Below are 15,880 nucleotides of genomic sequence, written 5' to 3'. Positions count from 1 at the left end.
GCATGGAGTACATTTGTCCCGGGTGGTATATGTAAGGTGCTGTGGAAGCACAGATGGGAGGGACTGTTTTGCGTAGTTTGGAGAGGGACTTGCAGAGGAAGGAAACGAGATCTGGGCGTGGAAGGACGGGTAGGAGTTCACGGAGTAGGAGTGGAGCAGATGGGCCGAGTGTGTCCCAGGCAGAGAGAAACGCACGTGCAAAAGCATGGAGGCGTGAACCAGCCGGCTGTGTGGGGGGATTATGGGAAGCAGGGAATCGCCATGGGTGGTGCCAGAAGGCGTTCTAGAAAAGATTGCTTGGAACTAGATCCTGGGGGGTCTCAGATGCTGTGAAAGGGAGTTTGGGTTTGGTCCTCAAGACAGTGGGGATGCCGATCAGTGTTTGGTGGCGGGAGGGTGGTTGCCACGGTTAAATTCACTTCCGTAAGACAGCTGCTCTGAGGAAGGGGGTGGGCCGAGAGGGAAGAGGGAAGCTGGCAGTCAGGGAGGCTCTTGTAGTGGTCTCTGCCTGGTGGTGTCTGTGAGGGAGGGCAGAGGGGGCGGATTTCAGCAAAGGAGATACTGACCTAAATGTGTTCGTTTTCAGACCCTGAAATTGACCAGCTCAGTGGCCTTGCTGTCTCGCCAACGGGCAAAGAGGATCCTTCTGAAGACGTTTGGGGCCCAATGTCAGTAGCTCCCTGCCTGAGTTCTAAGGGTCAGCTTTCCCCTAAAGTCAGTGCCATTGCAACCGATCAGTCTGAGAACGTCGGTACATCAGATGATACGGAAAACTTAAAACAGAAAATCGGTGACTTGGAAACGGAGCTCGAGGGCTACCGGAACTTCCTGTTTCAGCTTCAGAAGCACTCCCGGTGCAGTGAGGCCATCATCACAGTTTTGTGTGGGACAGAAGGGGCCCAGGATGGCTCCAGCAAGCCCAGGGACGGTACCGACGAGGAAGAAATGACGTTTTCGAGTTTGCACCAAGTACGCTACGTAAAGCACATGAAAATCCTCTGTCCGCCAGCCCCGGAGATGATTGACAGCAGGATGCTGGGGAGCCTCGAGCAGCAGCGAGGAGAGCGGGACTGTGAGCTGCAGAAGGAGCAGGACTTGAACATGGAACTTTTCAGTGAGATCCAGAACCTGCAGAATAAGTTCAGAGATCTCTCGCCCTCTAGGTACTGCCCTCCTCTGTCTTCTCCCACTGTTAGGTCTGCGGTTTCCCTCTGCTGCCAAAAGGTCGCAGCCCGAGATCTAAGAGGGGCCACGGCCTGGGGCATGGACCGCGGGGCTTGGTGAGGGTAGCGAGGCCCTGCTGAGCAGTGAGGCCGCAGAGAATGGCCTTGTGTCCTCTGGGCCCGGCGGGGCAGATGCCGCCTTCCTGTGGCTGGGGATTCAGGGTGAATGGTTCACACCAGTCACTCAGTGACTTATATAATATGTTTGCCGAACGACAGTGTTCACTCCTGGCTGCCATTATTGGCTTTTACTTACTGTGTTGCAGGACCGAAAAGTGTCCTAGGTGAGTGGGAAGAATAGAAATATTTTCCGTATCTTTACCCTTTAAGGTCATCTCAGAGAAACAAGCGGGTATTGAAAGAGGAGAATTCTTAGGTCATGGAGATACATGTTCTGTGGGCCTGGATACATACAGTTTTGCTTCATGAGATGTGGCGAAAATGTGATCGTTTGTGAAGCGGACCTTCATTTGCCGCTACTTTGAGACACACACATTGTCAGGGGCCAGAGTGGATTTTTCGGAACTCCCCAAGTGATGATACTGAAGGGAGCTCCTCTCTGTTGAAAAGTGGTTGTGTCTGAACTTCATTTGGGCACTTTTCTTATTTAACCCTCAGAGTCCCCCGAGGAGGGGGTGTCATGAAGTGTGTTTCTGTAGATGAGGAAACTGAACCTCAGAGGGGTGACCTCGAACCGCCCCAGGAGGTTCACAGAGCCGTCGACTGGGGTCAGGCCCACGTCAGCCCCCTCTGGTTCTCGGCTCCTTCTCATCTGTTTGCTGACCCCCCTGCGGTCCTGCTCTCCTGCGACTGCGTGTGCACACGTGAGGGAGTCAGCAGTCACACACACGTCATCGTTTCAGGGGCAGGGGAACCCGTTAAACTGAGGGGTCAGTGTCTCTGCCCAGCCACTCGAGAGCCAGGTCGCTGCGGCCACGGTGTCTGTGAGCTGCGCTTTCCCTAACCCGTGGTTTCCTCAGTGCCTCCCGCTCGCTGCCCGAGGACTGCAGGGGAAGCCACGGTGGGGTGTCAGGAGGTACTAGTGCATGACGGCACGGGCTTTGTTTGCATCCGAAATCCTCCCTGTGTAACTAGCTGCGATCGAGGAGAGTCAGTTTCTTCGTCTGTAAAAGGGGAGGTTCGTACATTTGTTGGAAGATCGGGAGGATCAGGTGTTGTACAGAAATCCCCTACTACAGTGACTGACGGGTCGTAGCCCCTCCATGAATGGTGGTTAGGATTCCGATCCCTCCCCGGCGTTTCTGTGGAGGGTAGGGAGTCCCGTCTTTGTCTTCCTGCCTGCAGTTCCTTTTGTTGCTCTTCCTGAGAATTTGTGGTAGCTTCCCTGACCCTCGGGCACTTGTTTCTACAATTCGGAAGAAGATTTTTGAAGAGCGTATGGAAACTGATTGTTCTCCTGAGTCCTTGCCAATCTTACTTTAATTGGGGGCTTCATAAGGTTAAAAATATTGCAGAGGAACCTTTGTTCCAGCATTTGTTGGCTATTTTGAAATCGAAGGAGTGACCTTGTACAGTTTCAATTTTTCTAAAAGTATACATAGTTGTACAGCTGCAGGCTTTTAAAAATTGTGCTCTTGTCATTTTTCCAATTAGCGTTAAGGTCACAAAAATTCAATCCCAAAATGGTACAAGCACTTTCTTTCCCCCTTTTATCAGATACAATTCATTAGTGCAGTCCCAAGCCAGGGAGCTCTCCCTTCAGCGGCAGCAGATTAAGGACAGCCGTGACATCTGTGTCATCTGTCGTCAACACGCGAGCACCATGATCAAGGCGTTCGAGGAGCTGCTGCAGGCCAGCGACGTGGACCGCTACGTGGCCGCGGGCTTCCGGGAACAGCTGAACCAGTGCGCCGCGCTGCTGGGGAGACTGGAGAAGCTGTTTCTCGGCGGTAAGTGGGTGAGGCCCTCCGGGTCCTGAGGCACATCTGTCAGCGACCCAGGACCTCTTGGAGGGCCCAGGAGGAGCCAGCTCCTGGGCTCTACGTACCTGCCGCCCTCTGCTTTGATGAGGTGACAGCAAGGCCACACTGGCTGCTGCTGCCTTCCAGTGACCGCACCACTGCCCCCAGCCTGGGTTTGTGCGCCTGCCTCGGGGCCAAGCTGGTAAGGCACAGAGGAGCCGGCCGAGAGGGGCCGCCCCTCGGCACCTGCCGCACGGTTTCTGTCCCCGTTGTTTCAAGATAAGGTGGCGGTTGGGATGTCTCGGGGAGGGGCGTGAAAATGAGTGAGTTTTAAATATTGGTAACAACAAACAAACCAAAATGAACAGATCTTTTATGGGTTAAAAAATATGTTTGAGAGTCTGAAGTAGTCAAAGGAAGGACAAAAGAAAGCCTTTGCTAACCATTTGCTATATGCTAGGTGCTTTAATTAATATTACTAATTTAATAAATATTATTGCATTAAAATGTTTTAGAAAATAATCTGCAATTTTCTGAGACTGCAATATGGAACTTCCATGTACCCTCCTGGCAGCGTTGTCAGTGGTTGGTGTTTTGCCCCATTGCTTCTCTCTCCCGACACACAAACACGTACATGTGCACACACACATTCATTTTTTCCTAACCCTGTGAGGGTGGATTGATGATGTCGTGTTCATCAGTCCACCTAGGTACTCAGACCAAGGCCATTCTCTTATTTAACCACAATTAACAAAATCAGGAAATGGTATTTTCTAATAGGTAGTCTGTAGTCAAAATTTCACTAGCAGATTCAAGGATGTCTTTTATGATCCCACAGGCAACCACAGCTCTGAACTTTCCATAGATGAGTCTTGGTGTCGATGGAGTCGCACAGTATTCATAAAAGATGGTCTTTCATGGGAGCTTTGTTTTGATCCTGAGCCAGTCCCCACACTGTGCTCAGTTGTCATGGCTCCTGCGGTGTCCTTCAGTCTGGGGTAGTTCACCTTTTGTCCTTTGTGGCACTGACACCTTTCAAGAGTCCAGGCCGGTCTCCATTCAGGGTCATCTGTCGTGTGCTCCTGATTAGATGGGACGAGTCACGTGGTTTGGGCGGGAGCACTGCACAAACGACTGTGTCCTCCTGGTGTCGTGTTATGGGGTCCCCGCTAGCAGTTTGTCTTGTTTTTGGTGGTATTAACTTTGATCACTGGTTAAGGTGATGTGCATCAGGTTTCTTCACTCTAAGTTAGAGTATTTCCCTATGTAATGTAAACGTCATTAAAGGGGGATACTGTGTGACTCTAAGTATTTCGTTGCTCCTCAGACTTGTACCTGTGAGATTTACCATCCACTGATGGTTCTTGCCCTCGTCAGTCAGCACCACGATGATGTCAGCATGGTGATTGTTTTCTAGCGGTGTCGTTCCTTCTTCACTTATTATTATTAGGTGGCCTCTGTTACAAGAATGGATTCTCCCTTTACCTCCTTTTATTTATGTATTTGTTTATTATCAGTATTGACTTGCAAATTCTTTATTTTTTGTTTTATTTATTTATTTAGTTTTAGACAGAGGTGAAGGTAGGGAGAAAGAGAGGGAGAAAAGTGTCAATATGTGGTTGCCTCTCCTACATCCCCCAACTGGGAACCTGGCCCACAACCCAGGCATGTGCCCTGACTGGGAATGGAACTGGTGATCCTTTGGCTCACAGGCCGGCACTTAATCCACTGAGCCACACCAGCCAGGGCAGATTCTTTCTTTTTTCAGTGGACTACTTATTATCCACTCGGTCATTCATATCAATGCTCAAAGTGTTCCAAACTCAGCAGGTGACAGTTCCTTTTAATGTGTCTCCCATCTTTTGGGGGCATACTTTCTTACTTTCTGGCACAAAACAGATGTTCCAAGCTCCTCTTCTACTGTCCTTGCCCCTGAGTCAGCCATCAGCCATCTCTCTATTAGCTCTGGTTCACTTTAAAGGGCAGCGCCACTTAAGAACCCCGAGTTGGTGCCAGCTGTGTTTATCGCTGTGGCCGTGTCACTGTTTCTAGGCTCGTTAGCAGGCAGCAGGCAGTTCATGTACACACACACACACACTATATATATATGTATATATATGTATGTATGTATAAAATTATGCATATTTAAAAATGCATAATACATTTTAAAATCACAGCGGTACCCCCAATTCCTAGTCACACCCGCTGTGGTCTTTCCGGCCCTTCTTGCTTCCGAGTTTGTGTCCCCCTCTGCCGGCTCTCACGGCATCGGCCTGTCTGCGTGTTTGCTCAGTTCTGTAACACCCACAGAGTCCAGAACCGCTCCGCTCGCACCATGGTGAAGAACAAACCTGAAAGAGTTAAGATTTGTTTATGGTGATTTTTGTCTTTAGGCGAAGGGCATTTAGTCAGGTATTGAATTTAGTTATTTGGTTTCATTGTTTCTACAGTCTTGTTACATTATTCATTTGAAATACAGTTAAAATTTTTTTTTGTTTCCATTTGTATCTAGTTTTAGGGTTCCCCTACCCTTATTGATTTAACTTAATTTTATTTTTTAAATATGAGTAACATTAAGGTGGTTCCAAAGTTACAACTTTTATTCTTTTAAATTGTTTCTATGCGGTCCTTATTTTTGTGCCTTTCCTTAAACCCACTGAAATGGGGCCCTCAGACAGCCAGGAGCATTTGCCACAGTCACTGACGGCCTCCACTCGCTGCCTCCAGCGATCCAGCGGTTTTCAGGCTCAAACCCGCAGCACTTTTGGACATGAGAACCTCTTGCCTCCCTTGGCTCCTAAGGTGATGCCGATGAGTCAGTTCTCCAGCCACCCTGCTGGCTGCCCCTGGGAAGCTGCCCCTCCAAACTGTGTTCCAGATCGGACCAGTCTTCCCCACCTGGGCTCCAGGTCACCACTGCCACCCCTCTTCCTCCCCCTTCCCCTCCTCCCTGGGTCCGCACCTCCACCTTGTCCCGCCACTGTGCATTTCCACACAGTAGTCAGGGAGCCTTTCAAATGGGAGCGGGCCAGTCCCTTCTCCGCCCAAGTTCTAAGGCTTGCCTTTGTGAGTTGCAAGGGTTACGTTAAGTAACGGATGGGAAGCACTCACGTGTGCATGGCTCCATGTCTCGAGTGCTCCTTCGTGTCTGTTCCTGTGGGGGGTGGGGGGCGCAGTCCTCAGGACAGCCTGCCTGGCGCGAGGAACTCTGCCCTCAAGAGGCACGTGAGTTGCTCAGAGTCACAGCTGACTTGGCAGAACCCGGACTTGACCTCGGTTCTCTCTCTCCGTGCGTATGGTACAGATGGTTCATGAAGGTCCACATATGTTCAGTTCAATTCCGAGATGGAACATGGGGTCCCTTGGCCTCTGGGCCCAGGGATTGTTGTTCCTGGTTTTGAAAGAGCCCAGCAGTGAGGCCCATCGCAGACCGACTTCTCTGGTTCCCGGTCTGCGGGACCTTTGAGGGCCGCCAGGGCGTAGGAGTGCTTGACTTTCCCCAGCTTTATGAGATCTGCGTCCTTCTGGCTGAGGTTTTCCAAGTAAGCTACTTTTCATTAATTATTGGAGAAGTTACCGAGTCCTCAAGATGGAGCTGATCTTCCGGGCCCGAGATGGCTTCCCATCTGTCTCCTTCCTTCCTGCAAGCCCTCTCCCCGACCCTAGGCAGCGGGGGCTGAGAGAGGGAGGGCCCTGCGCCAGCTGCCCTCCCTCGCGCGTGCAGCCACCCCCCTTGATTTATTTCCTAGTTTTTACCTTGACAAGCCCAGGGAGGTCTCACTCTTTGTTTCCTGCAAAGCACAAGTGTTGCAGGCTTGGCAGACAGTGCCAACGGGACTTTATTTTCTTCTCCAAAAGGCATAAAGGTCTCAGGGGCCTCACTGCGCCTTTTTTCTTGGAAAAAAAATGCAGCACAGGTGTGTCTTTCCTAGATGCTGTCGAAGGGGTCTGGCTCCTGAATTATGAAGTGAGCTTCTCACAAAGCAGTTTTGTATTGGAGGCAGTTGCATAGCGTGAGTTCTTCAAAAATTTAAATACAGTCTTTTTTTATTAATACAAAGCACTACATGTTTATTGTGGAATAACAGATAAGCAGATAACTCCTGTAATTGCATCATTTATAAAGCAAAACATGAACACCCTGGAGTTTATATTTTCAGACCTTTTTAATACATATTTGTATTTTTTTGGTAGTAAGACTGTTTGCCATCTCTCCCTTTGTTCAATTATAGATAATAAACGTTGATCTACATTGTAAGTGCTGGTTGCTGCAGAGCATGCTTTTGTATGAATGTACGATCATTTATTTAATCATTGCCCATTAGATGGACATTTCGGTGGTTCTCCATTTGGGGTTATTGCAGTGGACACTGTACTGGAGTTCTTTGTGCATGTCCTTGCTGTTTCTTTGTTAATGTTTAATGGGCTCAGCCCAACGAGTAGTGGGACAGTGTGGTGGTGTAATGCTTGTAATGAAGAACTTGCGGGGCTAGACCTGCGAGCGCTGGGTCGGGCCCTGCAGGTTTCGTGAGTGGGTGCGTTTTTCCGGGGTGAGGGCCTCAGACAGATTTCTTAAAGCAGGTCGAGCCCCGAAGTAGATCAAGAACTGGTGTTGCAGTCTCAGGTGCTCCACCATTTCCTGGTGCGTGGTGCCTCCCAGGCCCAGCGGCGCAGGCCAGGACGGCGGTGTTTGTCGCCGGCGTGTTTGAGTAAGCCCCGGGGAGGCGCACGGACGACTGGGAGCGTCCCCTTCCTCGGGGAGCTCCCATGTGTGCTAGGGCTTGGCCACCCGACCAGAAGACAGCTGCGGGGTCCCTGCTCCTGGCTCTCCCTCACCTGCTGGGCGAGTCTGGCACGCCCACTTCTTTTAAGGCCTTCCGCAGCAGTGCGCCTGTTCCAGCCCGCCAGCCTCTAGATGATGATGATGATGATGATGATGATTCCTGACCTCCAAATGATGGTGATGATGATGATGATGATGATGATCCCTGACCTCTAAATGATGATGATGATGATAAGGAGAAACGGGGAGGAGGGCTGGTCTCTAACGAGTGCTTCTTATATGCTGGGCATTGCTCTCAGCCTATGAGGAGGCAGCATTCATCTTCATTTAATGAGTGAGGAGCGGAGAGGTTGATGTGCTTGCTCAGGGTCACACGGGAAGTGGCCGAGTCTGGGTCTGAGCCCGGGCAGTTGGTGTCCGCAGCCGGACCTCTGGGCTACCACGGCGTCCATCTCACACCCCTGTCCGGTGAGGTGTCTGGGTCAGATGTTTCTGTGGGTCAGGCCTTGCCTTTCCCCACTTCTGTGACTCTCTTTGAACCAGCCCCTTTTCTAGAAGGCTTTTCCCCCCGGCCCACTTCTAGAGAGCCTGCCTGCCTTCCAGGGGGCTTTCCCTGCTCACCCCGAAGCTTCGGCTCGGCACACGTGCCTGGCTCCACGACCCGAGTGCCCCCTCGAGTCTGTTCCTGTGGGGGGTGGGGGGCACAGCCCTCAGGACCGCCTGGCTGGTGCGAGGCCCTTGGCCCTCACGGGGGCACGTCCGTTGCTCAGAGTCACAGCTGACTGGGTGGAACCAGTTACTCTGGGTTGTGCGAAGCTCCCCGATGACAGTCACTCCTGGGCTTGTGACAGAGGCCTGGTGCTGGGGTGGGAAGAACCAGCGCCTTGGAGCCCAGCAGGCTTGGGCTCAGATCCCGTTTTTACGGTTAAGGGATCAGTTTCCTCTGTGACGGAGCAGCACCTGTTTCGCAGGGTGGCCCGGCCAACCGTGGGGGCTCAGGAGGTCCCAGCAATGGTTTCTTGTGGACACACTTTATTTCCTCAGAGCTTAAGCTCCTGGGAGATGGGGGCCTTACCCTGTTCTGGCCTTCGAGCGAGGGAGGGGCAGGACAGGCAGTGCCCTCAGGATTTGAGGGCATTGCCGACAGCTGTGCGTGGTGTTCCAGAGGGCCCCCTCATTCCAGAGGGCCCTTGGATGCGAAACCGCGCCCCCCCCCCGCCCCCCGCCCTGTCTCACACGCAATTGTGAGCCTGGCAGGAGGCACCTCTGAGCCCCAAAGGCAGGACCTCCAGGGGGAAAGGGTGTTGGGCCTTGGCCTTCACAGTGGAAGGGGTTCATGGTCGTTGGGGAGGGGCAGCAGGAGCGGTAGAGGGATGTGCAAGTTGGGGTCCGCACAGCGAGCCAGGCGATCAGAGAAAGGGGAGGGCTTTGTCTTCCTGTCTCCTCCTGTGATCTGGCTCCAGGTAGCCCCGTAGCTGCTTACCTTTACAGAGCAGTGCTTTCCTGCCTCACAGGCAGAGCTCAGCTGTCACCTCCTCTGCATTGTCCCCCTGGCTCAGGTTGGCCGTGTTCAGTTTCCTCTGTGGGCCCTCCCAGCTGCCCTTTGTCTCAGCCCTGCAGTGTGGTTGCCTTCGGGTCCACCACCCCCCTCAGCCGGGGACTCACTGCAGGCGGCAGGGTGGCTCCGCCCTCCTCTCTGTGCCCCCAGGGTCTAGCACGGGCACCTGGGGGAGCACCGTAACCCTGAGTAGGAGTTGCTGTGAGACAGAAAGGGGGAGACATTTGGGTCAGTAGGAGGTGCTGGGCTCCGATATTCGAACTTCGTTCTGGGTGACCGATGGATCTGAGCTGGGGAGTCCTGTTTGCAAAGGGGGTTTGTAAGCGGCGGCAGTGTGCCGGATGTGTGCCGGATGGACCGGTGCAGAGAGGAAGCGGAAGGCGGGTCACCAGGTGCGAGCCCCTACTGCATGGTAATCTCTTGCTTGTTCAAGTATGAACTGGGTAACCAAGTGTCCCTCTCTTTGGAAAGACGAAGTCCCTTCACGGCCACACAGCTTTTAGGGAGAGCGGGAGAGCGGTAAGACTTACCTGAGAGGTGGGAGCAGTGTGTTCACCACATCCTTCCTCAGCGCTTGGACCTGCCTGACAGGTGGTGCCTTGTCACCTGTGCGCAGGCAGTTTCCACTGCGAAAGTCGGCGCATCAGCCCTGACGACCTCCCTGTGCACCCCGCAGCAGCAGTTTCTACTTTGGGTTCTAAAGAGCACTGTTGTGATCGGGGGGGGGTGTGTGGCTGGAGTGCAGTTGTTGGGTCCTTACTAGCTCCTCGAAGGATCTCTCGTTTGAAGAGGAGGAAACCCGTGCTGCTGGGAGTGTCGGGACTCTTCCTTCTGTGGTCATGGGCTTTGTTAGGGGTCAGGGAGAGTTTTTTGTGGTCTTCAGGTCAGTTCAGGGATGCCTAATGCTTGCCCCAGACCAAGGGTCTGCCACCCCGTGGAGGTCCTGAGGGGGCGTCTGTGCTCCCGCAGGGCAGTGGTGAGTGTGAAGCTGGAGTCACTGTCGGCCTGGTCGGTGAGTGTGCAGCGCCTGAGCTCTCTGGAAGGCCGGGCTGTGGCAGAGGGCCCCTCCTCGGGCGTCTGTGGGGCTGAAATCAGAATGCCGGTGAGCAGCCCCCGTGCAGGTGTGAGATGAGAAGTGCAGTCTGCGTTGTTCTGTGGGCGTGCGCTTGTGCCCGCCCGTGCCGGGTGGTCCCGCAGCCTGGGACTTGCAGTCAGGGTCTCGGACTCGGACTCCGTCCGATACAGATTCTCTCCCTGCCCCCTCAAGGAGGAATGTAGAGGACAGAAAGGTGGAGGAGCCCTGGAAAGCACCCCCAGTGGGAGAGGCCTGTCAGCCCCCTTCTGCCTTTCGGGGAGCCCCAGTACCCCGTCACTGCAGGACGTGAGCACGAGGAGGGGGGGACACAGGTGTGTGGTGGAGCTGGCAGCAGCCATGTCTCCACGTCCCTTGTGAACCAGGAGCGAGCAGGAAAGTAGGTGAGCGTGTGTGGGCAGCGTGAGAGGGTGGACACGCCACGCCTCCCGAGTGTGTGGGCAGTGCGAGAGGGTGGACACGCCACGCCTCCCGAGTGTGTGGGCAGCGTGAGAGGGTGGACACATGAAGCCTCCTGGGTGGCCGCTTCTTTGTTGTGAAACGGAGGCGCTCACCCTGGGCCTGGAGGGTGGTTTGAGGTCCAGGACATTAAGGAACCATCCTCAGGGCCTGGCTCCTGGTTGCTCAGGCCTGTCTGGCTCATTGCCGGTGCCCGACAGCACCCTGCAGGGGAGGGTGACGTCCAAGCACTGGGTGCAGGGCCCTGACCTGGGGCCCAGTGGCGGTCCTGGTGGGGCCAGGGGTGGAGGGGGGGTGAACAGCCCTGCGAGTTCATCAGTGGGAACCGCGAGGCACGAGGCACAAGGCAACTGTGCGCGCCCCCAGTGGTCTTCTCCTGTGCGCTCTGGCGTCTGAGAACTCCTCTCTCAGGAGTAGTTTTGAAAATGCTGTGTGGGGTGTGGTGTAATTATAGTCTAATTTTTCAAGTACAGCTATAGGAGGGTTTGTTTTCCTCTTTAGCCACACATTAGTTTCTTCAAAGAGCTCATCCCGGGCTGCAATTTCCAGGGTTCTCAAGTATTTTTCAAACAAAGTTGTTAGTCCCTTTGAAACCCGGGCTCCTGTGCTGCCTTTCAGACAGCGGATGACAAAACGCAGGAGACAGAGGAGGACCTTCTGCCCGGCTGTGCTTTGTTTTGTCATTTCTTCCGTCATCTCCCCTGTCGCAGACACTGGCTTCTTCCGCTGTTCTCCTTTCCCTGGTAATCCCGCTTCTGAGAGCCTTTCCTAAGGAAATAATTTAAATGCAGATACAGCCGCACGCCCAAAGATGTTTGTTTCATTTATTTTTATAAAAGTGAAAAATTGGAGATGACCTCCATGTCAACACGGGACTGGCAACGTTGTGGTGTGTGTACGTCTACCACGGAATATTAATGCGGCCATAAAAAATGAGGTTTCAAAAGCAAATTTAGTAAGAGAAATGCTTACAATAAAGTAAGGAGTGAAAAAGTAAGCCATGCTCTCCTGCCACCCATGCCAACATGCACAGAGAGACAGTGGAAGGCGGTCCTGCCGGGGTGCCCTCTCTCTCGCTCCCGGAGCCCGTTTCCTGCAGAGAGCCTGCCTGCGCTGGCGCCAGAGGCGGGAGAAGGACGGAGGGCCCGCGCCCAGCAGCGCCTCGTCATTGCTTGAGCTCCAGCGCTGCCACTTTCCTACCAGAATGAGTGATGAGGAGTCTGTAGTCCGAATTGTGTTCTTGGTAATCCTCCTTTAAACACCCGGGGTTGTTGGAAAGAGTGGTTCAACAAATGAAATAGTGCCTGTGCAAACGTACGAGCCGGAAATTACTTGGGAAAACTCTTTGAAAATGTTTTCCTTCTTCTTAATGTTACTTCTGCTTCCAGGGAAATCGGGAGGAGTGGAAACGGGCGCCCAGAACGAACTGATGGAGAGGTGAGTGCGCGGCGTGCGCTTGGGAGACTCCGTGGGTTTGGACCGTCTGCTGGCTGTGGCAGTATTGCGCTCCCTGCCATGCTCAGCCCCGCTTCTTGTTAGTGAAGCAGGAACGCCTAGGAAACTGAGACCGGCCACACAGAACCAAGGGGTCATGCCGAGTATCATGCAACCTTCACTCAGCTGTTGTAGGTTACCTGTAGCATTTCTCTGTCAGGTGGTGTGACCCAGACGACGCATCCTCCCGCTGGCACCTGGTTACCTGTGGAGTAAATTCCAGACTCCCTAGCCTGACCCTTGAGGCCCTTCTCAGTGTGACCCATCCTTCCTTTCCACCGGGCACCCCCGCTTCAGCCTTCTCTGACTTGTGCTCCGGGCCATGACCTGGCGCAGCTGCACACTCCACCTTCTCCCTCCTGAGGTTGGAAACTCCTTCTTCGGAGTCAGGTCGCAGGACATGCACCTGGCTCCTCCTGACACCCCGTCTCTCCAGGACATCCCAGGACCAGTTCTTCCTCCTGCAGCACCTGACACATCATTACATTACAGAACTCACCCCATGGTTGTGTCATACTTGCTGCATTTATCTTTGGCCCCCAGAATTCCTTGAGAGAGGAAAGGAGCTGGCCTTAATTGGATATTAGCATTCCATATTTCTGACCCTACCTACAAGGGGAGCAATAGTCTCATTTTTGGGTGAGGAGCCTGAGAGTCACAGTTGCATACTTGCCATTGGGAGGCAGAGGTGGGATTTGAACTTGAGCCTGTTGTATGGTACTCCAAGGCCTGAGCTGTTATTGTTATTCCACATTGCCTTCAGAGGGCAAACACTGCGTTTTCAGTGCCTTTATACCTGCTCCGGCCCCAGGTATCTGGCACGTAGTGGGAATTCAGAAGACATTCACTGGATAAAGGGGCTGCATACTTGCTTGGCTTTCCTCTTGGCCAACTGGAAGTGTCAAGGTCGTGCCCTCCTGTTTACTTGTTAAAGGCTCTGAATGGTACGAGTGCTGTGGGCGCTTCCCTCCTCTTTGGGACAGCAGCCCTTGGGCCTCCTGGGGGGAAAGTAAAGGAACAGAGACCAGTCTGGGGTGCAGAATCTTAGTTTTCATTGGCATCGTGAAAGCCACCAGTGTCATTAGAGCGAGCAGGCAGGGAAGTGGCCGCAGTAACTGGAGGAGGGCATTTTCGTCAAGGCTTCTGTAACTTTGGAAGAAGCACTCCTCTCCCGCTGCCGTATTCCCAGTTCACCCCTCCACTTCCATCCTTAAAATAACGGGTCACGTCCCACCGGCAGGCAGTGGGGAGGGCGAGGACGGCGCCCCAGACTGGACACAGTCTTGGCTGGCATCTCAAGGCTGAGAGTGGGTGGGGCCTGGGGCTGTCTGGGCGTGTTTCCCACCCGAGGTGGGGGAGACATCGCCCCTCTGAGCAGTGTGGCTGGTGCGTTGAACGTGAGGGTCATGGCAGGAGAGGTGGGCAGGGCCTGGCTGGGCCGGGCAGAGCCCGCACTCTGCTCTGTAGGAAGAGGGGAGTCTTCTAAAGAGGCGAAGTTGGGACGAGACGTGATCAGATTCGCCGCCTTGAAAGGGGGTGGTGGTTCTCGGGGAGTGGGTCAGAGGGCGGCCGGGAGCAGCCTGCTCGGCCACGCGTCACCCCTTCGGCCTCTGCCAGGTTTGCTTCTTCCCTCCGCACCACCTTTCCCAGCTGTAGCTTTAGCACTCGCATGGGTCACTCCCAGGCTAATTAAATGGGTGTCCTTGGCCCAGTCGGCACTTCTGCAAGGCAGCAGCAAGCCCACACATCCATCATGCTGTCTGAGCAAAGTTGCATCTGGTGTTTACCTGTTAATGAATGCGTTGCAGCTTTGGAGTCCTTTGCTCTTGTCTGAGCTTATGAATAATGAGACAAGAAGTAATAGGAAAAGTGGGAGGAAAAAAAGAGCTTAAATTAAGGAGCTTATCTATAATGGAGATTCACATGGGCTTTTCACAGAGTTCAGGATGTTTTTCCTCATGGCTCAGGTTGCCCTTGGGAAATGCAGGCTAATAACCAGATGATTGCCAGGACGGTGATATCGGGACCTGCTGGGGGACCGCCAGGGGCCTGAGGTGTTTAGGCCCTGTGAGACGACTTCATGGGTTTGGGCTGGTCTCCCACATTCCCCTGGGGTCTTGAGGGCAGGCAGACCCTGGCTCAGATGTGAGCTCTGTCACTTGGAAGCTGTGAGACAGCAGGCAAGTTTATGATGAGCCTCAGTCTCCCCAACTCTCAGCGAGGGTCTTCCTCCCCACTTCAGAGGGGTTCCTCGAGGCCCGGGTGAGCTGGTGCATCTAAGGTGCCTGGCGTGGTGCCGGCGTTTGGCCAACAGCTGCCGTTGGCCGGTGCCCTCTCTCAGATCTCTCCCTGGGAGCCCGATGGTGGCTTCCCGTCTACATGGGCTCCAGACTCAAGCCCACTGAGCCTGTCTTGGTTTTAGAATGTCCTTGCTAAGAAAAGCTCTGGGGAGACGAAGGGGTGCCCCAGCAGCAGCCCAAAGTGTGGTGGAGGTGCAGAGGGCCCGGGAGCCCGAAGCGTCCTTCGGTCAGGGTCCTGGCTGGGGTCTGAGTGCGGGACGTGATTTCTCTCCCAATCCCCATGGTCAAGGGTGGAGGAAGACAGCTTAACCGACCAGCACATCCTCCCCGAGTCTCCTGAGCCCTCGGCCTCTCACGCGTTGTCCGACGGCGACACGTCCGACAAGTCCTCCTGCTCACGAGACCAGAAGCAAGACAGCGAGACCGAGAAGACTTCAGTCACAGCGAACAATTTTTCTCAAGGTAAGCGGAGCTGTATGAAGCATTTCAGCATAGCCGAGGTTTCCTGGTTCGAACGCGGTTTGCCGTCCTGCCTTCGTAGGCAGAGTGCAGGGACGTGTGAGCATCTCCGATGGAGGGCGAGCATCTCCGATGGAGGGCGGTCCTGTGAGGGCCCCGCGGGTCGTTGGGAGTGCTGTTGTCACTGGGGGAGCTGCGGCGGTTGGGAGTGTTGCTGCCTGGGGAAAGTCGTCCTCGGTTTTTAGGTGGTGACTTGTGTGACTTGCCCTTCCCTCGCGCTTCCGACAGTGGCAGGCCGGGAAGCGCTGAGGTTACGTGTCAGTTCCGACTCTGGTTCATTGTTTCTCGCTTCTTTCGAGCGCAGGGGCGCTTCAGAGACTCTCCAGAGATCACCTAACCCTGTCTGGACATGTTGCGATTCTAGAAATCTGCCGTGCTTCCCTTCCGTGCGACCCTTGGCCCCCGGGTCAGCCCCGTGTCCTGCCTCTGACCATGGGGCCAGGGGCCCAGTGGGCCGAACCAGCCTCCGAAGCTCCCACCTGCCCCTAAGCTGCCCTTTGCCCCTTCTGTGCTGGCAGCCTGTATTCCC

General features: G+C 54.0%; 1 protein-coding gene across 3 annotated transcripts in view; it reads left to right on the top strand.

Moving 5' to 3' along the window:
• The window catches only part of CDK5RAP2 (CDK5 regulatory subunit associated protein 2), a 167,576-nt gene that overhangs the window by 118,847 nt on the left and 32,849 nt on the right, over nucleotides 1-15,880 (top strand). For all 3 annotated transcript variants that reach the window (XM_045840755.1, XM_045840756.1, XM_045840757.1), the window contains 4 exons: nucleotides 587-1,163; nucleotides 2,901-3,133; nucleotides 12,427-12,475; nucleotides 15,122-15,294. In XM_045840755.1, coding sequence (XP_045696711.1) covers nucleotides 587-1,163; nucleotides 2,901-3,133; nucleotides 12,427-12,475; nucleotides 15,122-15,294 — 1,032 coding nt within the window. The remainder of the gene's footprint in view (nucleotides 1-586; nucleotides 1,164-2,900; nucleotides 3,134-12,426; nucleotides 12,476-15,121; nucleotides 15,295-15,880) is intronic.

The sequence above is a fragment of the Phyllostomus hastatus genome, unplaced genomic scaffold (assembly GCF_019186645.2).
Source record: "Phyllostomus hastatus isolate PE091 unplaced genomic scaffold, TTU_PhHast_1.1 phas_contig_34, whole genome shotgun sequence".
NCBI lineage: Eukaryota > Metazoa > Chordata > Mammalia > Chiroptera > Phyllostomidae > Phyllostomus > Phyllostomus hastatus.
Note: the sequence above shows the minus strand (reverse complement) of the source record. Positions and strands in the feature narration are given on the sequence as shown.